The sequence below is a fragment of the Myotis nattereri genome (assembly GCF_964212035.1).
Source record: "Myotis nattereri genome assembly, chromosome: 20".
In the NCBI taxonomy this organism is placed as follows: Eukaryota; Metazoa; Chordata; class Mammalia; order Chiroptera; family Vespertilionidae; genus Myotis; species Myotis nattereri.
Window position 1 is genome coordinate 14912937 of NC_138096.1, and position 24508 is coordinate 14937444.

Sequence of the window (24508 nt, forward strand, 5' to 3'; positions counted from 1 at the left end):
TTTGTTTAGTAGAAGGGCTTTTAAAAAAACACATGAGCTGGTGTGGTTCAGTGGTTGAGTGTTGACCCATGCATCAAGAGGTCACGGTTCGATTCCTGGTCAGGACACATGCCTGGGTTTCAGGCTCAGTGCCCAGTGGCGGCTGAACGATGTTTCTCATCAATGTTTCAATCTCTCTCTCTCTCTCCTCCTACTCTCTAAAAATCATTGAGGGGAAAAAAATTCTCTGGTGAAGGTCAACAAAAACACACAACATGATCCTTGATTATTTCAGCATCCTGCTGGATATCCCGCAATGACTACTGATAGCTTTCAGGATGACATTTGAACTCCATAGCATGGCATAGAGGATTTTTAATGATATGGTCCTTGTCTATTTCCCTAATCTTTTTCTTTACCTGTAAGAAATATTTTTTAGAAACTTTGAAACAATCTAAAACTTACAGAAAAATTGCAAGTACAGTACAGTGTTTTCCCCTCTGAACCATTGAACAGTGAAGTGCCAGCTTGATGCCCTATATGTTTGTGTGTATTTTCTACATTCTTTTGATAACCACTTGCAACTATTAAAATCGAGAAATTAATACTGATGTATTACTATCTTCTAATCTTTAGAACTCATTCAAGTTTGTCAGTTGTCCTGATAATATCTTTATAGCAAAAGGATTCAAAAGGATTCAGTTCAGAGTCACGTGTTGCATTTAGATATCATGCCTTATAGTGTCATTCATTCGGGACTAGGTGTTCAGATTTTTCTCAACTTTCATGACTTTGACACCTTTTTATTTATTTATTGATTTTTTTTATTGACTTTAGGGAGAGAGAGAGAAACATCAACAATGGGAGAGAATCATTGATCAGCTGCCTCCTGCACTCCCCACACTGGAGCCAGTAACTGGGCATGTGCCCTGTCTGGAAATTGAACCATGACCTCCAGGTTCAACCACTGAGCTATGCCAGTCGGGGCCCAAATAATTTTTTTTAAAAAAATATGTTTTTATTGATGTCAGAGAGAGGAAGGGAGAGGGAGAGAGAGACAGAAACATCAATGATGAGAGAGAATCATCAATGGGCTGTCTCATGCATACCCATTACTAGGGATCAAGCCTGAAACCCAGGCATATGCCCTGACCAGGAATTGAATGGTGACCTCCTGGTTCAAGTGTGGATGCTCAACCACTGAACCACACTGGCTGGGCCCAAATAAAGTTTATAAAAAGTCAGAATTTTGATTTTAGAATTCAGTGGAAAGTAATAAGATTCTGGCCAAATTATCTTACATTAACGTATTGAATTTTAGTATTACTTCTAAGTAATAGACAAAGAGGATTTTAATTCAAAGAACTGTATTGATGACGTTTATAAATAAAAATATTTTCAAAAATACTTGTTTTATTTCCATTCTAGCTGAAAATAATTAGAACAGGATCTTTTTCATAATAATTATGACATCTATTATCTCTCTTAGAATAAAAGTATGGCAATGCTTGGGTCTCTAGATATATACAGGGTAGGTTAAAAGTAAGTTTACAATTGTGAGTACATGAGACAGAGTTTTTTCTTGTGTTATATATGTTATTGTATTATTTTCCATATGAACAACTTTAACCGACTTTTCCCCCACGCTGAATGTAGTGAAATGTAGTTTTTATCTGAAATGTAAAAAATTATCTTAGACTTTTTAAAAAATATATATTTTATTGATTTTTTACAGAGAGGAAGGGAGAGGGATAGAGAGTTAGAAACATAGATGAGAGAGAAACATTGATCAGCTGCCTCCTGCACACTCCGTACTGGATATGTGCCCGCAACCAAGGTACATGCCCTTGACTGGAATCGAACCTGGGACCTTTGAGTCCGCAGCCCAACACTCTCTCCACTGAGCCAAACCGGTTAGGGCTGTCTTAGACTTTATAGTTCTTCTTTTCAACAATAATACTTTAAAAGTTATTATAACAGGTCTTATAGACATCAGGCCTTTTAGTTAAGTTTTAACTGAGTTTTTCTTTAAAATGAACTTAAAAGGAATTTTGTGAACATTTGTATTTTAAGTATTTCTTGAATTTATGATTCTGTAGCAGAAACAGGTCAAATTTTTAATGGCATAAGTTCTGACCTCCATGGTTGGGGGAAGAAAACAATTTACATGATAGTGAGTAATAAGAAAAGGCTGTTGATTAATAATAAAAATGGAGGGTTAATAGCAGACTTTTGGCTCTAATTGAAGACCTAATGCAAATTGGTTTAAATAATGAGAGTTTTACTAGCTAACCTATCAAGAGCAAAGGTAGGGTAAACTTACAGGTTGATGGCTCTACAGTGTTGTCAAACATCCGGGTTCTTACAGTCCCACTGCTGCTGTAGCTGAGGCTTTTCTTAACACCACTCACCCCCAACCCCTCCCAAGGTTGTAGGATGGCACAGGAAGAGCAGGATTCCTTTTCCAGGTGGGGGAGAGAAAGTGGCTTCTTACCGTCCTCTTAAGACAGCGGTTCTCAACCTGTGGGTCGCGACCCCTTTGGCGGTTGAACAACCCTTTCACAGGGGTCGCCTAAGACCATCCTGCATATCAGATATTTACATACGATTCATAACCGTAGCAACATTACAGTTATGAAGTAGCAACGAAAATAATTTTATGGTTGGGTCACAACATGAGGAACTGTATTTAAAGGGCCAGAAGGTTGAGAACCACTATCTTAAGAGGAGTAAGGAAAGGAAGCTCTCAGAACTTCGCCAGTCTTAACGCCCACAGTTAGGTCTCATGTCTGCTCCTGAACCAGTTATTGCATTGGTACATGAGCTGTGTAAGGAAAGAGTAGGTAACTTATTGTTAGATTTTAAGAAGAGGGAATGATTCTTGGTAAACTACAAATGGTCTCCACTACAGTTGGCATTGAGTTTTACAATTTATTTATAGCCTTTTCTTTAGGAATTTAGTGCTGTAGTAAAGTGTTATGGTGTTCTTTTCTTTTCCTTAACACCTTTAAGTAATACCTTCTCATGTGTTTTGTTTTTAAAAAAATATATATTATTGTCTTTTTACAGAGAGGAAGGGGAGGGATAGAGAGCTAGAAACATCAACCAGCTGCCTCCTGCACACTCCCTACTGGGGATGTGCCCGCAACCAAGGTACATGCCCTTGACCGTAATCGAACCGGGACCCTTCAGTCCGCAGGCCGACGCTCTATCCACTGAGCCAAACCGGTTAGGGCTGTTTTTGTTTTTATTTTTATTTATTTATTTATTTTTTAAAAATATATTTTATTGATTTTTTACAGAGAGAAAGGGAGAGGGATAGAGAGTTAGAAACATCGACGAGAGAGAAACATCGACCAGCCGCCTCCTGCACACCTCCTACTGGGGATGTGCCCGCAACCAAGGCACACGCCCTTGACCGGAATCGAACCTGGGACCCTTCAGTCCACAGGCCGACGCTCTATTCACTGAGCCAAACCGGTTTGGCTGTTTTTTTTTTTTAAATATATTTTTGCTAGGGGCCCGGTGCATGAGCGGGCCTAGGCCAGCAGGCGGACATCCCTTGAGGGGTTCTTAGCGCTGCCAAGAAGGCCGGAGAGGCTCCCGCCGCTGCTGCTACACTCGCCAGCTGTGAGCCTGGCTTTTGGCTGAGCAGTGCTCCCCTTGTGGGAGTGCACTGACCACCAGGGGGCAGCTCTTGTGTTCAGCGTCTGCCCCCTGGTGGTCAGTACGCGTCATAGCGACTGGTCATTCTGCCGTTCTGTTGATTTGCATATTAGGGTTTTATTACATAGGATTGACTTCAGAGAGGAAGGAAGAGGGAGAGAGAGATAGAAACATCAGTGATGAGAGAGAATCATTGATCAGTTGCCTCCTGCAAGCCCCCTACTGGGAATCGAGCCCGCAACCTGGGCATGTGCCCTTGACCAGAATCGAACCTGGGACCCTTCAGTCAGCAGGCCGTTGCTCTAGCCACTGAGCCAAACCGGCTAGGGCTCATGTAGTTTTGATTTAAGGATTCTGAGCCAGCATTATTCTATGGAAGAGAGAAAGGGATGCATTATAAATGTCACTAATTAAATTTTAATTTTAAAATTGCACATGGTCATTAAAAAATGCTTTCCGAATCCATGCCATCTTTTCTGGTTTATCCCTCTCTGAATGCCTATAAAACTTGTTTATGGTGTTCATTTGACAACCAATTGACTTGTTTTGGATTATTAATTGTCTTTTTATATGTCACATCAAGGATCACTTCTCATTCTATATCTAATGCAAATTCCAGTATAACTTTATTGTTAGTGATATCTGCAGAGATGTGGTTAGGAAAAGGTCTGCTTAAAGTCAATTTAATAAATATTTAGTGTGCACGATAAATATGTGCATAATGGAGGTGCAGGAATTATGTGTACAGTGGAGTGTTGGAACAGTAAAGACTAACATGTGGTTCCTGCCCTCAAGAAATTAAGCAGACTGTAAGTGTATGAAAAGAGGCCCAGGAGAGAGATTACTATCGACAGGGAGAGTGGGGAATGGACAAGAGTTAATCATGGAGACATTTGAGCTGATCCTGAGATGAGAATTTTTTGTGCATTTTAGATGGAAGGCAGAGTGTGGAGGCAGCAAAGCTCAAAGGCAACAGGGGGAGGGAATAGTGGGAAACATGGTTGGAATGGTGAGTTGGAGCATTTCAGTTGGCTTATTACAAAATTTGAATTTGATTCTTTAGGCATTGGGAGCCACTGAATATCTATTTGTTTTTAAAGCAAGACTTGGAAACTGCTTTCTATCAAAGTATAAGTACTCTTAAGATGTGTAGTCTTTTGTTATGATAGAATGTTTGGTTAGTATATTCATTAATTCATTTTAACCAATATTTATTTCATACTTTCTCTGTGGTAGGTACCAGTTTCTGGAGATACAATAGTGAATAAGACAGGCAGGGTGTCTGCTATCATGGAGCTTACCTCATAATTTGGGAGAGTCAGAAAATAAACATGTAAATAAATAGGATTATTTCAGATATTGGTAACAGTTATAAGGAAAATAAGCATATGACAGTGTTTTGGGTGGTGATTTAGATTGTTTGGTCACAGGATAAAGTCCATGTTTTTGGCCCGAGGAATCAGATGAATAACAACAGCTCCTATTTATTATTTACTGTATGTCAGGCACTATTGAAGCAGTTTTCATGGATTGTCTCACATAATCATCATCTAAAGAAGGGAGCGTTATCCCTATTTCACAGATGAGGAAACTGAGGCACCGGTCTGTAGTCTATCTATGTCTATGCATATATAAAAGGCTAATAGCAAAGTGTCCCCTCTGGGGTTCGGAGAACGGGAGTTCGGTTGCTCGCTATGACGTGCACTGACCACCAGGGGGCGGGGTGGAACATGGTGGGCGACCAGCGGCAGTGGTGGGGCGCTGAGGGAGCAAGGGAAGGAGGAGGTGGGGAGGAGGCGGGATTTGATTTTAGAACACACACTCTTAGTTGCAATTACTCATTTGTACTGCCATACTGAGATAGCATATGTGACGGGGAGGGCTATGGATGGGGTGAGAATTAAGAATTCTGTTTTGGCCATGTTGAGTTTGGGACAGTAGCCAGTTGAACATATATTAGTTATTGGGAAGGGTAGGACTGGAGATAAAAATTTTAGATTCACCAGCTTAGAGGTAAAGCCATGGGACGAGAGATTTCTCAAAATATGTCAGTAGGAAAGAGAAGGGGGCCAAGAACTGACTCCTGAGGCATGCAAAATGTAGAGCTTGAGCAGTGGAGGAGGAGCCAGAAATGGAGAGTGGCCAGTGATGTAGAAGAAAATGAGGAGAAGATTGTCAGGGAGCAAAATATGTTTCAGAGGAAAGGAATGTCACATGTTGTGAATGTGGCTGACATGCAGGCAAGCGTCCAAGTGGAGCCCGATGAGGAGCGAGAGGAAGTACAGTGGGAGTCACATAGGTGGCTCTTGAAGGGGTTTCAGCGATGAGGGGCCAAGCAGTTGGGTGGTAGGTAGAGAGGAGCATGGGGTTTCTAAGCAGGAGAAAGCAGGCTCAGCAGGGAGAAATGTAGGGAATGCAAATGCAGGGATTGGGCTTCCATTGGAGCAGGCACTTGCTTTTTTGGTTTTGTTTTATAGGCAGAGGACAAGGTTTAGATACAGGTGAGTTGGTAGGTTTTGTGGTGGGGAGATAAAGCAGTTTACTTCTAATTGCTTCTGTGATCTCAGTAATGTTTAAGACAAAGTAAGCAGCTGAGAGTATTGGGAGGTATTGAGATTATTGGAAATGTAATGAGAGGAGATAGTGTGTCAGGATGCCCAAGACCACCTCCAGTTTAGGTGCTTCACTGGGAGGCGGAGTGGCTTTTACCCAGAACAAGTGAGTTCCCCGCCCCCCCCTCCCCGCCCTTTTTGTGTGTGCGGGTGTGTCTAGCCCAGGGTTATTTTGGCAGGGTGAGAGCCACGTTCAGGTCTCCTGAGTCTCTGGACTGCTCTGCATTCCTCTTATCTGCCCCGGCTTTGTTTTCAAACTGTCAGATGTGGAGTTGGAACACTGGGTAGCAAAGCTCTGACTCTGGGCAGAAGGTGATGGGTGCTCAAGACAGTTGCTGCCTGGTGCTCAGGGCAGGGCCTCGAGTCTCACTTGCCCTGGCTCCGTACAGGCACCGGGCATCTGCCACAGGAGGCTCACCAGCTGGAGGTGGATGCCCTGTGAGCTCTGGGCTGCTTCTGGGGTCCTGGGCTGGCTGGCTTGGGGTCCAGGACAAGAGCCCTTGTCTAGAATCACAAGGGCTGGAAGGAGGCTGGTGGCCCTTGGCTGGTTGACTGCCTCTGTTCCGAGGGTGGGGAACCACTTGACCTGGTGGTCCCCTTAGGAGCTGTGTTCTAGATGCCGCTGGAGTCCCCCAGGCGTCTGGGATGGGAAGTATGGACAGAAAGGGAGGCTGAGGTGCTGGGGCTCTGGCCCTACTGACCTGACCTCCACCAGGTTCTGGGTAAAAACCAAAGCAGCCAATTCGGAAAAAGAGTTTTAATGATTAAAAGGATTTCTGAAAAATAAAATTTATTATTATTATTATTTTTTACTGCAGCATGAAAGGGGTTTTGATAGGGCACCAGATTGGTTTTCCTAGTTTGGTTTGGCCAGGATTCTCCATGTTCAAGGTGCCATTTTGTTTTGGGGGACAGAGTACTAGAATTTGGGAGGATGTGGTGAGGGGCAGGCAGCAGGCCTGGCACTGGATCAGGACTAGAACAGGCACTAGACAGCTACTGACGGAACCTCAGCCACCAGGAGCAGCAAGTCTGTCCCAGGGACTCTGGGAGGCAGTCTGGCCCTGAGAGGCATTCTGACCTCTGAATTGCTGTGCTGATAGTCTCCGCCAGCAACCTTATCTCAGAGTGAGGAGAAGGGAGGGAGGGCCAAGAAAACGATCCCCAGCCAGGAGTCGTCCGCACATAATGCAGGTGATCTCTGTTTAAAAACAGCTTCCAGGCCCTGGCTGGTTTGGCTCAGTGGGTAGAGCATCATCCTGCACACTGAAGGGTCCCGGGTTCGATTCCAGTCAAGGGCACGTGCCCAGTTGTGGGCTTGATCCCGAGTGGGGAGCATGCAGAAGGCAGCCGATCAATGATTCTCATCATTAATGTTTCTCTCTCTCTCCCTCTCCCTTCCTCTCTGAAATCAATGACAAAAAAGAAAAAAGAAAAGGAAGTTTCCAGTTCATTTAAACATTTTTTTTTATTGTTTTAGAGAGACAGGGAGAGGGAGAAAGATAAACATCCATGGCTGCTTCCTGTATGCCCCCTCCGGGGATGGGGAGTGGGGGTTGGGGTGGGGTGGGCAGGGCATGTGCCCTGACCAGAATCACACCAGCAACCTTTTGGTTCATGGGAGGAGCCCCAACCAACTGAGCCACACCAGCCAGGGCAGGGTGGAGTCCATTTTTAAGGTATCATTCGTGTATGCCTGAGAGTCAGTTAACTAGAACCAGATTAAAAATTTTTTGTCAAAATATAAGCTGTCAATTTCACTTTTTCAAATGTCTGCTACAGCTCAGGATTATGATAACCTGGTGTAGTAGTCTTCAGATTCAGTAATCTGTACAGTGCATGAAGGCCTCCCAAGGGGTGTGAGGGTATGTCGTTTTATGGGAATCAAATTCCAGATTCTCCACTTCACTCAGTACTCTTTTCTGAAAACCAACTATTTGAGAGCACTCTGAAACCCGCGAACTTCACTCTTCCACTCCCATCTCACAGTTGCCCACCTCCCACTTTATGAAGTGAAGGCATGCTTCTTGCTCCGGTGCATTGCTTTGGGCTGTGAAAACCTCCTGAGTTCAAAACACAAGGGACTGTTTGCGAATGCACCTCCCCAGGGAAGGGCAAAACAAAAAGAGCTTCTACAAAAAGTATTGAAGCAGGTGTTACATTTCACCAGCTTACAAACCGGTGGCAAAGCTCTATCATCTATCTTTCTGAAAACTCTGAAGCAAAACAGTTGATACGGGGCTATGTAATAACACATTCATTTGAATTAAAAATTAAAGTCAGACTTTTTCTTTTCTCTTTAAAATAATTATTGTTGAAAGTATTACATATGTCCCTCTCTTTCCCCCATTGACCCCCCCCACCCCCACCCCCGCCCAAAGTCAGACTTTTTCTAACAAAATAAGTCTTATTTTTGCTTAGTGGCTTGCCAGTGAGGACTGGCTTTGCCATTAGATTATATGGTGGACATTTCCCATAACTTTTTATAAATTCCAGGTTTTGATGGAATTCTATTTAAAGCACATATGCAATATGAAATATGTTGGAAATTACATCATTTACAACCATTAAACCTATACTTAAATATTTGAGTTATAATTTAAGGGAGTACGTTGTTTTTCCAAAACCTTTGTAGAGACAGTATGTGAACAAAAATATTTCATGACCACTGCTAGAGTGTTTGTAGAAAAGGGCTGGGTTATGGACTCAATCTGTGGCCCAGCTTTGAATCTTGTCCCTGGCAATAGTGACTTTGGAAGTTAACTTGGCTCAGTGGTTGCATGTCGACCTAGGAATCAAGAGGTCATGGTCCAATTCCTGGTCAGGACACATGCCTGGATTTCTGGCTCGATCCCCAGTGCGGGGGGTGGGGGCATGCAGGAGGTAGCCTATCGATGCTGTTTCTCTCACATCGATGTTTCTATCTCTCTATCCCTCACCCTCTCTCTCTAAAAATCAATCTATTTATATAAAAGCCTAAGCGCGACCATCCAACTGTTCGACTGGTAGCTATGACACGCACTGACCTCAGGGGGAAGACACTCAACGCAGGAGCTGCCGAGCGACAGCAACTTTGCAGAGTGCCCTCTCGCACTCTGGGACCTCTTGGGGGATGTCGGACTGCCGGTTTCGGCCCGATCCCCGCAGGCCAGGCGGAGGGGCCCCACCTGCTGGAAGGCCCCCACTCACTCCGCAGACGCCCTTTGAGCCCCAGCACTGTCCCAGATGCGGCCTGCCTGGGAGGGACCTTGGGATGTTGGCTCCAGGTCATGTCCAGTCCTGCCCTGCTGGCCACCTTCTAATTAATTTCCTTTCAATGTGCATGAATCCGTGCACCGGGCCTCTAGTAAAAATATGTTAATCTACAGGAAGTTCTTTAAAAAGTTACTTTAAAAACCACTTAACACTTTTTTCTAGTATATCTCTATTCCTAGTTTTCTAAGAGGTTTTAAGTTTTTTGATGTTTTATTATAAGTATATATTGAATTTTATCATTTATTTGCATTTGTTGAGATAAACATATGACTTTGCATCTTTATTCCATTAATCTAGTGATTAACAATGAAATTTGAATATTGAATGCATTTTGCACTACTGGATTAAATCCACTTTTGTTGTAATGTAACATATATTACTGAATTTGATTTACTAGTGCTTTGATTATGATCTTTTGCATCGTGTGCACAAGAAAGATTATCTATAGTTTTCTTATATTTTTTGTAGAAGGATTTGGTATCAAGTATATGCTGGCCTCATAAAACAGGTTGGGAAGTATCCTCTCATATAATGCTGGTATCATTTCTACCTTAGAGATTTGACAGTTTAAAGAATTGAATGACAAATCTATATCATCCTGGAGTTTTCTTTCTGGAAAATTTTTAAAGTAGAGATTCACTTTTTATTAAATATAGGATTATTTAAGGTTTCTATTAGTCTTTGTTTCATTTGACAAGTTGAGTTTTTATATGAATGTGCTCACTTAATTTTAAAATTTATTGGCATAAATTTGTCAAAATAATCCTGTTTAATCTCTTACCATCAGTTATTGTATACATTTTTCTAATACTGCTTATTTATGTCTTCTCTTTTCTTGATGTTTTTAGAGATGTGTCAGTCTTGTGAAAGAATCAATTTTTTGTAATGTTGATTTTTTTCAATTTTTATTTTACCATTCTTTTAAAAATGCTTTCTAATTTCCTAATTCTATTTTATTTTTGAACTGCAAGTTGTTTACAGGTATACTTTAATTTCCAATGTTTCTTTTGCAGTTGTATCTGTGACAACTAGACCAAGCTTGTTATTTATATTGTTCAGATTTTTATCTGCTTCACTTACCAATTACTCAGAATGTGTATTAAAGTTACCTATCTTGATGGGGTATTTGCCAATTTTTCTATGTAATGGTATCAGTTTTTGCCAGTTACATACTTTGAGGCTAGATTAATTAAGTACTAGTATATACAGTGTAGAATTACTATATTTTCCTGATGAATTGCTCCTTTTATGTAATCACAATCATTATTTCTAGTGAGGATTTTTGCCTTAGAGTTCCCTCCTTTTTCTCTTATTAACATAAAAAAATGTAGCTTTATTTTGGTTATTTGGTTTATCTTTGTACCTTTTTTATTTCCATTCTTTCTCAATTCTTGTGTTGGATGTTTTTTTGGAAAAGCACGTAACTGGATTTTCCCCCCTCAGTGTATTTTAACTAGTGTGCCGGCCATTTACATATATTGTAAGTAGTAATTTATTTGGATTTACTTCTGCCATTTAAAAAAAATATATATATTTCTTTTATTGATTTCAGAGAGGAAGGGAGAGAAAGATAGAAACATCAGTGATGAGAGAGAATCATTGATTGATTGCCTCCTGCACACCCCCCACTGGGGATGGAGCCCACAATCCGGGCATGTGCCCTTGGCTGGAATCGAACCCAGTCCTTGGGCCGACGCTCTATCCACTGAGCCAAACCAGCTAGGGTCCATTTTTTTTTTGGTAAGCCTCTTAAAATATTTATTTTCCATATGTTTTTACCATCTTTTGGGTTAATTCATTGTATTTTTCTGAATCAATTTCCCCTGTACTTGTTTGGATGACATACACTCTGTTTCTCTCCCTTTGGAGGCTATCCGATTGCAACTTCTACATGTAAGTTATCAAAGTGTAAAGTCTTACGCTTCTCCTCTGGATCCTCTTTTGTGGTCCCTCGTCTCTATTTCCTTTAATTGGGAGGGAGAGAATCTGTTTGGGATAGCTTGGATCAGATATCTCCTTCTGGATCATAGCTATTGTAAGGTGTGGGGAGGGGGAGAATTTTATTTATTTATTTATTTTGGGGGGGGTGGGGGGAGAATTTTAGTAGATATTTGGCCATTGGGTTCCTCTCTCTAACTTCTTATATCCTTCCTGCACCATATGTTATGGACTTTTATCACTATACTAGAAGCCCACTGCACGAAGATTGGTGCAGTAGGCCTTCCTTCCCCTGGCTGCTGGCATCCGGGACCCAGGCCTTTGGCTTGGCTTCTCCGCTGCAGCCACAGCGGAGAAGCCAAGCCTCTTCTCTTCAGTCTTCAGTCGTCAGTCTTCACTCCGGCCGGAGCCTTCAGTCTCCGCACCACGCCTACATATGCAAATTAACCGCCATCTTTGTTGGGTTAATTTCCATAGTTCTGATTGGATGGTGAGCATAACGGAGCGACACCAATTTGCATGTTTCTCTTTTATTAGTGTAGATATTAATTGACTCTTGTCAGCAAAACACAATGGTTACAAACTCAAGTATATCTAATTCCATAGACTTTCTGTAACACTTATTGTCACAAATTCACATCTGAAATCTCTTCCTTCTCTTCCTCTTCCTTCACCTCCTTAATTCCGTCCCCGCCTCCCTTTTCTGTATAGGTGTATATGAAACCTGTCAGAGCAAGCTCCCCCATCCCAGCTGGTCCTCTCTCTATGGCTATGTGGTTTCAGAAGCTTTTGGTCATTATACTCTTTTCCTTGTTCTCCATTGTGCTTATCTCCTTGAGAACTCCTTGGAAACGGCGAATGGCTTCTCACTGTTCCACAATTAGAGTGAACTATGCCCTAAGACAGTGATGGAGAACCTATGACATCATTTTTTTGGTTGATTTTTCTTTGTTAAATGGCATTTAAATATATAAAATAAGTATCAGAAATATAAATCTTTGTTTTACTATGGTTGCAAAGATCAAAAAATTTCTATATGTCACACGGCACCAGAGTTAAGTTAGGGTTTTTCAAAATGCTGACACGCCGAGCTCAAAAGGTTCGCCATCACTGCCCTAAGAGTTAATGGAGGTTCAGGACCACGGACAGATGTTTGTGTGCCACCTGTCTGTCTCACACCCAAACATTTTAGCAGCTAAGACATTCTGCCAGAGCCCCCAGTGTTTATTGTTCTTTTTATTTTAAATTGAACTCCTCCTCATTTTTCTCAATCATCTTATAGCCAGGTTTTGCCTTTGGGAAGTCTTCATCTCATCTTCGTTTTAAGTACTTATCTTACCAGTGTCTTTGAGTTGATAAATAGTTTTGTCTCCTTAAAGAAATTGAGAATTAGATAGGCTAAGAAACTTATCCTACATTCCGCAAGTATTCAATTATAATAAGGTTTGGAACTTAGATTTCTCTGACTGGGAAGACAGAGCTCTTAATTCCTTGATATACTTTATTTAAAACTTCTAAATGTGTATTAAATCAATTTATACTTAACAATTATTTACACATTTGCTCCACTTTCTATTATAGCAGCGGTTCTCAACCTGTGGGTTGTGACCCCTTTGGGGGTCAAATGACCCTTTCACAGGAGTTGCCTAAGACCATCGGAAAACACATATATAATTACATGTTGTTCTTGTGATTAATCACTATGCTTTAATAGTGTTCAATTTGTAACAGTGAAATTGGGGGTCACCACAACATGAGGAACTGTATTAAAGGGTCACGGCATTAGGAAGGTTGAGAACCAGTGTATTATAGTGCTCTTTTTTTCTTACTACATTGCAAGAACTCTGAATTTTATGGATTGCAACCCTTTGACCATCATAGTTTATAGATATTTTTCCTGTGTGTAACTTATTTTTATTTTAAACTTTAATACAGTATTTAAAAAATGTAACTTTCAAATTTTGTTAAATCGTTCTGTCTTTTTCTTTTAGGCTTTTGCTTTTGGCATCCTGATAGAAAAGTTTTTCCTCATCCCAAGAACTTAAAAATATTGTATTCTATTACACTTATATAATAGTTTGTTTTTTAGATAATGTACCTATATTTGAACTGATACTTTTAAAAAATATATATTTTTACTGATTTTAGAGAGGGAGAGGGAGAGAGAGAGAAACATCAATGATGAGAGAGAATCATTGATTGGCTGCCTCCTGCATGCCCCCTACTGGGGATCGAGCTCACAACCCCGGGCATGTGCCCTTGACCAGAATCGAACCTGAGACCCTTCAGTCCTCAGGCTTATGCTCTATCCACTGAGCCAAACCAGCTAGGGCTGAACTGATACTTTTAAAACACATTCTAGTAGCTTGTAAGGCAAGACACTTTATATTTCATTTTAAATATTTTCTTGCCTATTCTTCTACATTTATTCTTGCAGGTTCCCTTAGAATCACTTTGTTAAATTTTCTTTTCCTCCCCCAAATCTAATTGAGCACAAACCAATATTATATCTAGACTAAGTGGCTGAACTATTTTTTCACTTTTTTCATATTTTAAACATATGGAATAGTTTATAAATACCATTTTATAATGGTGTTCTCACCAGCTGCTGAGTGGAAATAAATTTATATAGTATCTGTATTTATTTACTCTTTCTTTGAGATTTATTTTCCATAAGACTAGTATGTAAAAATTTCTATGTAGTATTATTTATTAATAGTGGTGACAACACAATATCTGAAAGAAGGTATGTGATGATATTAAATTGTTGCTATGAGCCCTGACCGGTTTGGCTCGGTGGATAGAGCATCAGCCTGTGGACTGAAGGGTCCCAGGTTCGATTCCAGTCAAGGGCATGTACCTTGGTTGCGGGCACATCCCCAGTAGGGGACGTGCAGGAGGCAGCTGTTCGATGTTTCTCTCTCATCGATGTTTCTAACTCTCTGTCCCTTTCCCTTCCTTTCTGTAAAATATCAATTGCTGGGGTCCAACCCCAGCAGGTCCAGGGGTCCCCAAAGGTGTGGATGGAGTCGGTGAAGAAGGAATGACACGGAGACAGCGTTCAGTTGATCAGCAGCCTAGCCAGGATCTCTAGCCAGGATCTGCGTCCATGTTCTCTTGCTAGGTTCTCCAGCCAGGTTCTCCAGGTTCTCCAGCCAGGTTCTGTAGCCATGTTCCCTCGCTAGGTTCTCCAGCCAGGTTCTATCCAGGTTCTCCTGCCAAGTTCTGTTGCCAGGTTCTGTCCAGGTTCTGTTGCCATGTTCTCTCGCTAGGTTTTCCAGCCAGGTTCTGTCGCCAGGTTCTGTCCAGGTTCTCCTACCAGGTTCTCTCGCTAGGTTCTGTGGCCAGTTTCTGTCCAGGATCTTTTGCCATGTTCTCTCCAGTGAAGTTCTTCTGTCTCTAGGTTCTGTGTAGGCTCTGTGTCTAGGTTCTGTGTGTTGTTGTCTTGTTACATCTGTATTTATACCAGTTGATTCCAATCCTATCAATCTCTATTCCAAAGGTTAGGGCGTTTCTTATCTCCATTCCAGGGAGTAAAGATTATGTAACTTAAGCATGATTGTTCATAGTTAAAGTGATTAATTACCCGCCTGGCACTTAGTTAAGGGGTTTTATTCCCTCCCTAACTTCAGGGGAAAAATCCCTACCTGGGGAAACAACCTTTCTCAGAGAGGTGACCTTGGTTAAAACACATAGTGCCAAGAAGGTGAGCAAACATATTAAGAACAGTATGCCATATATGCCAGGTCCCTTGAAACAGCAAGGATGGACCGGCTCCCGGCAATCAATAACTCTATTTAAAAATAAATAAATAAATAAATTGTTGCTGTGGGAAGTCAGCTACCCAGTCTGTTTCCCATTTCTAGCACAGTGGCTGGTACTGAATAGGTATTCAATAAATAATTAAATGTAGTGTTAAATAATTAATGAAGACATTATCTTTGTGAATTTATGAGTCTCAACCTTAGAGAATTGATCAAATTGGGAATGCTAATATGTTCATTAATTTCATTCATGAGAGACAAGTAGATGAACTAGAGTGTAAGTTCAGCAATTTGCAATGAAGAATATATCTGTTAAGCACTGGAGTCATTTGTGTCTGTCCCACCAGTGCTGCTGGAAGTTTGGAATTGGAGAATGGCATTGGAGTAAGGGTAGTCACTCTAATGGACTTAAAGTTCTGGTAGTCCCTGATCGGAATGACATGTCACATGGATTGGCATTTTGTTCATTTGTCAGCACCCTGCCTGCTGTGCATGAAGACTACTACCTAGGTTTCTCACTCACAAATACTCTCGGTGTCTTCCTTCCGGACACATTCTTTCTTTAGCTATATGATGATTTTACCGTCAAATCTTGCTCTGTATTAGAAGTAATTATTTTTTAATCAGTTAAGTGCCACACGTCCAAAACGGAAACCATCCCCATGATATGAATTGCAATGAGTATTATAAAAATATATTACTCACAGTTGGGGTGTTCGTGAATATTTTCAGCTGAAAATTCTCACGAAAAATGATTTTAAGGTTGGTCAGGGCTGCCACTTAGGGAAAACATTTTTTTTTTAAATAGACACACGTGGCGTTTGGGGAAGGTCCACCACTTGCATCTACAGACGCTTATGGCATACAATGAGTTAAAATTCACATGTTGTATATGAACACATTTATTTGAAGCATTCAAATAATATGGATATCTAGTTAACATTTTGAGTCTTTATGCTAGATATCATGTTAATTATTTTTTTCTTAGCCTATGTAATAAAGAGCCAATATGCTAATTAGACTGAACAGCAGAACGACCGTCCGGACAACCTTCTGGACGATGCTGGGGCTGCGAGGGCCAAGCCCCTTGCACGGATTTTGTGCATCGGGCCTCTACTTTAACTATAAAACAGCCCATTGAGGGACTCAAACAGATACTTGTACACTTTGTTTAAATAAGTGAGGCATGTGGTCCACCGGCTGCAAGTTGGACATGCTTGTTGTACACCAATGTTCGTAGCAGCTTTATTAACAACGAGAAGCCCAGTGCATGAATTCATGCACAGTGGGGTCCCTTGGCGTGGCCTGTGGGATTAGGCCGAGACCAGCAGTCCAATGCCACCAGCTGCTCCTGCCTGCTGTTCCCGCGCATCCCGGCCCCACTGCACCTGCTATGGGCTCGGGCCCAGTCAGCCCTGATCAGGAGAAGTTTGTGCCGCTGTAGTGGTGCTTGCCAGCTGTGAGCCCTGCATCTGGCACCCATCCCGAGGGTGGTAGGCAGTGGGACGCCCTTGCTGGCCCAGGATCTGGATCCATCCCGCTGACGTTCTTGCCAGTTGTCGGGAGCCACCTGGCGGCCACTTTTATATTGTTTCTTGCGGAGCATCTAGGGAGGGGAAGTGGCCTCAGTGCCCGAGGCCGACATCCAGGAGGCCTGCTGCGCTGTCGGAATTGAATTGTGCGGGCGGCTCTGGTCCGTCAGTGCCTGGCCCACTCTCTGGAGATTGGACCTGCAGGACTACTGAGGGAGTGAGTGGCTGCCAGAACAGGCCAGTCAGCTGAGCGGCACTCCCACTGTGGGAGCGCACTGACCACCAGGGGGAAGCTCCTGCCTTGAGAATCTTCCCCCTGGTGGTCAGTGTGTGTCATAGCGACTGGTCAACTGGTCGTTTGGTCGCTTAGGTTTTCATATATATAGTTAGCTAAAAAGTAGAAACAACCCAAGTGTTCATTAATTAGTGAATGGATAAAAAGTAATATATATAGTAATTTAGAGACCATATATCTAATATGTTCTGTGTTTGTGGCTCTGTTACCTTTGCTTATGAAGTTGCCCAAAACCATAATACATATAGACTACTTTGAAACTTTTCCACAATAACTCAATTATTAAAAATATAAAAATACCTACTCTGTCAAAAGATACAGTTTTAGGTGTTTAAAAGTGAATAAGTCCTAGTTGGTTTGGCTCAGTGGATAGAGCGTCAGCCCTCGGACTAAAGGGTCCCGGGCACATACCTTGGTTGTAGGCTTGATGCCTGGCCCTGGTCCGGGCTCATGCAGGAGGCAACCAATCGATGTGCCTCTCTCACATCGATGTTTCTCACTGTCTTTCCCTCTCCCTTCCACACTCTCTAAAAATCAATGGAAAAACATCATCTGGTGAGGTTTAACAATAACAACAAAAAAGTGAATAAGACAGTTTTACACTCATGCTCAAGTATATGTTGTCACCATAAATCTCAGAAACTTACCACTTGTAATTTTATTCTCTGTACATTACAAGTTAGTGTATGGTCACAGTATATTTCATAATTTCTTATTACATAACTAATTTAAAAGTGCACTGTATATTTTATTTGAAAATATAAACAGAACCTGATATGACTAATGAAAGTTTTAATGTGATTTTAGTTATTACTCTTGTCAATGCTCCCTCATATTTCTCTCCCCGCTCTCCCTGCCTTAGCAATGGTCCTTGATTCTCATGTTACTGCACTGCAGATTAGCATCAGCATCTATAGTAGGAGGACATGGAAAGGCTGAGGGGGAGCAACACTGGAAGGAGGCACACCCACTGGAGAAATTGGAGAGGAAGGGAGGAAGCAGAACCAGGAATGAAGGGAGGTGAACATCTCTGGCTGCAGTACTCCCTCTTCCCGTCCTGGCCTCGCTGTGCCTTGGGGCTGTCTTATTCCCCACATTCTCACATGTGTCTCCTCCATCCACATTCTTTTTCTGTTGGATTCTCTAACTAGGGCCCTTTCTCAAGTCATCAGTGGCTTGCAACCAGCAGTCTCTGTTCCTACGTGACCTGGGCAGTCGTTGTGGGAGTCGGGGTGGATTGAAGGAGACTCTATGTTTAGATTTTGGGTTATATTCAGCAAAGAAAAAGGTATACCTTGCAAGGTATTTTTGGCATTTCACATTGGAACTTAGAATTCTTTTATTTTTAGAATCATTCATTCACTTATCCATTCATTTGATCGTGTGTAGTGAACCAGGCAGTGTGCTAGGGGCTCGGATGGAAACTTGCTTTCTTTCAAGTTTCAAAGAGATTGTTTTTTAAAACTTAAGAATTGTTTTATATTTCATTCTGTTAAGTTTAGTATCTGTTTTTTGTTTCTTTTCCCCAAAAAGCTTTTTTTTTCTTTTTTTTTTAATTAAATCTTTATTGTTCAGATTATTACATTTGTTCCTCTTTTTTCCCCCATAACTCCCCTCCTCCCAGTTCCTGCCCCACCCTCCGCCCTCACTCCCCACCCACTGTCCTCATCCATAGGTGCACGATTTTTGTCCAGTCTCTTCCCGCATCTCCCACACCCCTTTCCCCCCCAAGAATAGTCAGTCCATTCCCTTTCTATGTCCCTGATTCTATTATAATCAACAGTTCATTTTGTTCATCGGATTATTTATTCACTTGATTCTTAGATTCACTTGTCGATAGATGCATATTTGTTGTTCATAATTTGTATCTTTACCTTTTTCTTCCTCTTCCTCTTCTTAAAGGATACCTTTCAGCATTTCATATAATCCTGGTTTGGTGGTGATGAACTCCTTTAGCTTTTCCTTATCTGTGAAGCTCTTTATCTGACCTTCAATTCTGAATGATAGCTTTGCTGGATAAAGTAATCTTGGTTGTAGGTTCTTGGTATTCATCACTTTGAATATTTCTTGCCACTCCCTTCTGGCCTGCAAAGTTTCTGTTGAGAAATCAGCTGACAGTCGGATGGGTATTCCCTTGTAGGTAACTGAGTTTCTTTCTCTTGCTGTTTTTAAGATTCTCTCTTTATCTTTTGCTCTTGGCATTTTAATGATGATGTGTCTTGGTGTGGTCCTCTTTGGATTCCTTTTGTTTGGGGTTCTCCGCGCTTCTTGGACCTGTAAGTCCATTTCTTTCACCAGGTGAGGGAAGTTTTCTGTCATTATTTCTTCAAATAGGTTTTCAATATCTTGCTCTCTCTCATCTTCTGGCACCCCTATAATTCTGATGTTGGTACGCCTGAAGCTGTCCCAGAGGCTCCTTACACTATCCTCGCATTTTTGGATTCTTTTTCATTTTGCTTTTCCGGTTGGGTGTTTTTTGCTTCCTCGCATTTCAAATCATTGACTTGATTCTTGCGCTCCTCTGTTCTGCTGTCGGGAGTTTGTATAATATTCTTTATTTCAGTCAGTGTATGCTTAATTTCTAGTTGGTTCCCCAATATAACATCGAGGGTCTCATTAGTTTTCTTGTAGATCTCATTAAGTTTATCGGCGGCTTCTAAACAGTTCTTGAGAGACCTTAAAAGTGTGGTTCTGAACTCTAGATCTTCCATTGACAATTTTATCCTGTTTCTTTGTCTCTGCATTTTGTTATGCTTCCTTGGTACACCCCCTAGTGGTCTTTGTTCGTGGTCTTATAGTTAAATCTTGATTGTTGTAGCTAATTCCAGGGAGGGTTTGACCTCCAGGCCAAGTGGCTATGAGAATCAGCTGTGTCTGCAGTGAGAGAACTTCTGTCCTCTAGGGAGGTGCTAATCTAGCCTTTGCCTGAGGCTATCCGGCAAATGCCTCTGTGCAGGCTTGGGCGGGGCGGGTCGCACAGGATCAACAGGGTGGGCTGGAGAGAGCAGTTATGGCTGCTCTCAGTCCTGTCCCCAGGGGCTCTGCCTCTCGGAGTCCCAGCAATGGCTGCACACCTCGGAGAGAAAGCTGCACTCGCTCTGACCGAAGCCAGGCAGTCCCGCTTCTCCCGTTTGAGTCTGGGTCCCTAAAGACTCGCCCGGATCTGGAGCTCAGAGCCTGAGACTCCCTCCCGATTGAAAACGCCAACCGCGCCCTCCGCCGCCAGCCCGCTCCGCGCACTCCGCACCTCAGAATTTGACTTCAGCACTGCGCCTCCTCTGAGTGTCCGTATGCGTTTCTCTTTCCTCCTAGTTGTAGGACTTCCACTCAGCCAGCGTTCCAGTGGTTCTGGGTGATGTCCCTCCGTCTTTTAGTTTCACTTTTGAAGTAGTTGTTCAAAGCAGCAAACTCCGGCGTTAACCTATGCCGCCAGCTTGGTTCTCTCCCCTCCCCAAAAAGCTTTTGATACGAAAGAGGCAGCATGTTATATTGGAAAGGCTTCAATATAATTCAAAATAATTTTCTTCACCAAAATGTGATTCATATATAAGAAATAAAGGAAATATATAATTTTCTCATGGAAATTAAATCTATTATCAGTATAGTTTGAAGAACTATAAATTGTAAAAAAAAAATTCACTCTTAATGTCAGGCTCCAATTTGTGCCATTGTTGGCAATGTAATCTTCAACTTATTTTACCTTACTGAACCTGTTTTTTTTTTTTAATAGGAATAATAATACTTAATGTAGTGAATGTGAGAGAAATTGGGGCAGGTTGTCAGAATTTAAATAAAATGATGACTTCTTTTAAAATATATATATATATTTTATTGATTTTTACAGAGAGGAAGGGAAAGGGATAGAGAGTTAGAAACATTGATGAGAGAGAAACATCGATCAGCTTCCTCCTGCACACCCCCTACTGGGGTTGTGCCCGCAACCAAGGTACATGCCCTTGACGGGAATCAAACCTGGGACCCTTCAGTCTGCAGGCCGATGCTCTATCCACTGAGCCAAACTGGTCAAGGCAAAATGGTGACTTCTTAATTGGTGAGCCAGCTGTGTCGTAGTGGGATTGTGACTTATTGCAGAGACTAACTCTTCTGAGTTCAGTTTTTTTGTTTGTTTGTTTTGAGTTCAGTTTTAAATCCTTTTTTCCCACAGCTTTGGTTAGTTTTCCACACTAGTTCACTTTACTCTGGCTAGTGAAGTGAGGCCCCACAATTACACTTGACCTCTAGTCGGAGGGAGGTTTTCAGAGAAATGGATGGAAATGGTGTGGCAGGTACCTCAGAAAATATGTGCCACAGGGAATACACTAAACTGTGCAGCCCTGAAGAAAGGCAAGGCATTGTTATCATTAGGTGGTGTGTATGGCACCTTGTGAAACGTCCCCAGATATGGCAGTTGTCTAGCAGTACAACAGACCCAATTGGTCCCTTACGTGGTTTTGATTTTTGTCAGGGGCAGTAGTGTAGTGATCATTAAGTCTTTTCCAGTTATTGTAACGAGTATAAAGTTTTTCTACAATTTGTCTCATACATCCAAAACTATTTCAGTCACACCAAGTGACATGATGGGCTTTTGGTGGATAGAATTCATGACTTTTTTCTTATGTTTCTTTGTATAAAGCATTTTTGTTAAATATTGCCAATGAACTTCTGGCGGTAACATATAATCAGCTTTTCTCTGTCCTCCCCTTCTGAGATTCTAATTACCCTTTGATGTTGTCTCATAGGTGCCTGAGGCTGTCTATTCTTAAGGTCTTTTTACTTTAGATTGTTCATTTCTATGGATATATTTTCAAGTTCATGGGCTCTTTCCTCATTATTTTCATTTTATTTTGAAGCACATCCAATTCTAGAATTTCCATTTGGTTCTTTTTTTAAAAAGGCAGACGATAGATTGATTCTTTTCCTCTGAGCATATCCTATATAATAAAAGCCTAATATGCTAAGTTCAGTCACTATGATGTGCACTGACCACCAGGGGGCAAATGCTCAGGGGTAGGTTAGCATGCTGCTAGCGTCCAGCCAATCGGGACTGGGTGAGACAGGCCGGACATGCCCTGGAGCCCTCCTGCAGTCCCTCCCTGGCCCCGCCCCGATCATGCACCTGTGGGGTCCCTCAGCCTAGCCTGCACCCTCCCACAATCTGGGACCCATCGGGGGGATGTCAGAGAGCTGGTTTTGGCCCGATCCCCATAGGCCAGGCCGAGGGACCCCACTGGTGCGTGAATCCAGGCCTCTAGTCTATAATAGTTGTTTCAAGATTTTTTGCCTGCTCACTTCCGCTAATTTCAATATCTCAGTAATCTTTGAGCAGATAATGAGTAACTAATCCAAGGAATCAGACACATTTTGTGGTTGTCTTGAGATAAGGGAGGCAAAGATCAAGTTAAGTTGATAGAGACACTTAATGAGATCTGCTTCAGTTACATCCTTTGGCTTGTTTTAGATTCTTTGTTAGAGGTGGAGAGCTCTGAGTTTATGGTGATGTCAGTTAGATAGATTAGTTGCCATCAGATGTAAGAGTGAGAGGCCACCAGGTATGTCCTCTTGAAGCAGAGGTAGGGTCATGGGGACAAGTAGGGTAGTGAAAAACCCTTGAGCAGCGCTTCTTTAAAATGTGAATGGAAAATGGTTTTGAACTATGCAGTTACCATACGATTACCATCTCACTTGAAGGATCAAGTTGCTTGTTTCATGTAGTAGGTTGAAGGAACTATAATCAACCAGTCATTTATTTATTCTTCTTAAGACCATGCCGCCAAAGAACTTTTTGTGTGTGTGAATAATAATACTGGTACTGGTTTCTCATGTTTCTATAGTTGTTCACAGTTCATTTTATGCACAATCAATTGTTTTCATCTAACTTGATCACTGAAATTAAAGTTATATTGTTAGGCTTAAAACGTTAAGAATAGCCATAGTTTCTCAGATTTGAAAGAATATTAAGGAAATTGTAAAAAAAATTCCGGCCAATAAGCAAAATTTTGAACAAACCATTTTCATTAAATTGAATATAGATCCACTCATATATACAAGTTTAAAAAATTTCCTTATGAATTTAAATGTATAAAAGAGTGCATAAAACTTTTCATATAGTTCAAAGGATGATAATAAAATTAACATTCCTGTACCATTGATCCAGCTTAAGAAATTAACAGGATCTTAGAAAACCCTGTGTGTCTCTTTTCCCTCAAGAATAAATATCTACATGAAATTTGCTTTATAGTTTTATAAGTATTCCCATAGAATATGTTTATTTTTGCTTGTTTTTAAATTGTGTGTAAATGAAATTACACTATATTTTCTGTGACTTCTTTTCCAAGTATTTTTTGAGATTTATTCATGTTGATTAAAATAGCTATGGTTGCTCTAGCCGGTTTGCTCAGTGGATGGAGTGTTGGCCCACAGACTGAGGGGTCCTGGTTCAATTCTGGTCAAGGGCACATACCAGTCGCAGCCAGTCGATGTGTATCTCTCACATTGATGTTTCTCTCTCTCCCTTCCACTTGCTCTAAAAATCAATGGGAAAAATATCCTCAGGTGAGGATTAACAACAAAAACAAATGTCAATTTAGTCCCTATAATTAATAGAATAATGTTTAAATTCCTCACATAGTACTCAATGTCTACCCTGCAAACCAGACAAAGTTTACTTAGTCCTCAAGTTCCAGTTCTTTTGTTACTTCTGTGAAGTATTAAGATGCAAATAATATAATAAGTGTTTCACTTTCACTGATCCCTGTATTAGAAACTTAATCACATTGTTACTATGCGTGTAGCATACTGTCTGTATTTCCTGAAGACAGAACTTCTTGAAGTTCTATACTTGTTTTAAACTCCAGTGATTGCCACCATGCTTTATATAGTATGTATTCTTGCTAAAGGAATGTTAAAAGGATAAATGAATGTGAAATAATTATTAATTTATTTGGTAGGAATTGCTGAAGTTCTCTCTGGTGACCTGAAATTTGCTTTTGCTTCTTGGACCTTTGTATTAAAATATGTATCTAGCATTGAGAGTTAGAATACACAGAATGTTTGATATGAGAATAAACTGGCCTCATTTGCTATTTTGAATTATTTCATATGTTATTTGGTGTTTAAAATAATTTTCTTCACCAAAATGTGATTCATATATAAGAAATAAAGGACATATATAATTTTCTCATGGAAATTAAATCTATTATCAATATAGTTTGATGAAATTATTAAATATTTTGGCGTAATTCTTAATCATAACTTCAATTCTTATTGTTTAAGAAATACCATTATCTGTATTAATTTACATCACATTTCATTAAGAAAGTAATTGATGTTGCTTTTTATTTCAGCTAAACCATTTACTTCTAAAGTGAAACAGATGCGATTACATAGAGAAGACTTTGAAATATTAAAGGTGATTGGTCGAGGAGCTTTTGGAGAGGTAAGAATTTATAGAAGGTCTGCTAATTGTTT

The 24508-nt window shown here is 41.1% G+C and overlaps 1 protein-coding gene across 8 annotated transcripts in view; it reads left to right on the forward strand.

Annotated features, from left to right (window-relative positions):
* The window catches only part of CDC42BPA (CDC42 binding protein kinase alpha), a 193063-nt gene that overhangs the window by 10787 nt on the left and 157768 nt on the right, over nt 1-24508 (forward strand). For all 8 annotated transcript variants that reach the window (XM_081114445.1, XM_081114446.1, XM_081114447.1 and 5 more), the window contains exon 2: nt 24385-24476. In XM_081114445.1, the coding sequence (XP_080970571.1) occupies nt 24385-24476 (92 nt within the window). The remainder of the gene's footprint in view (nt 1-24384; nt 24477-24508) is intronic.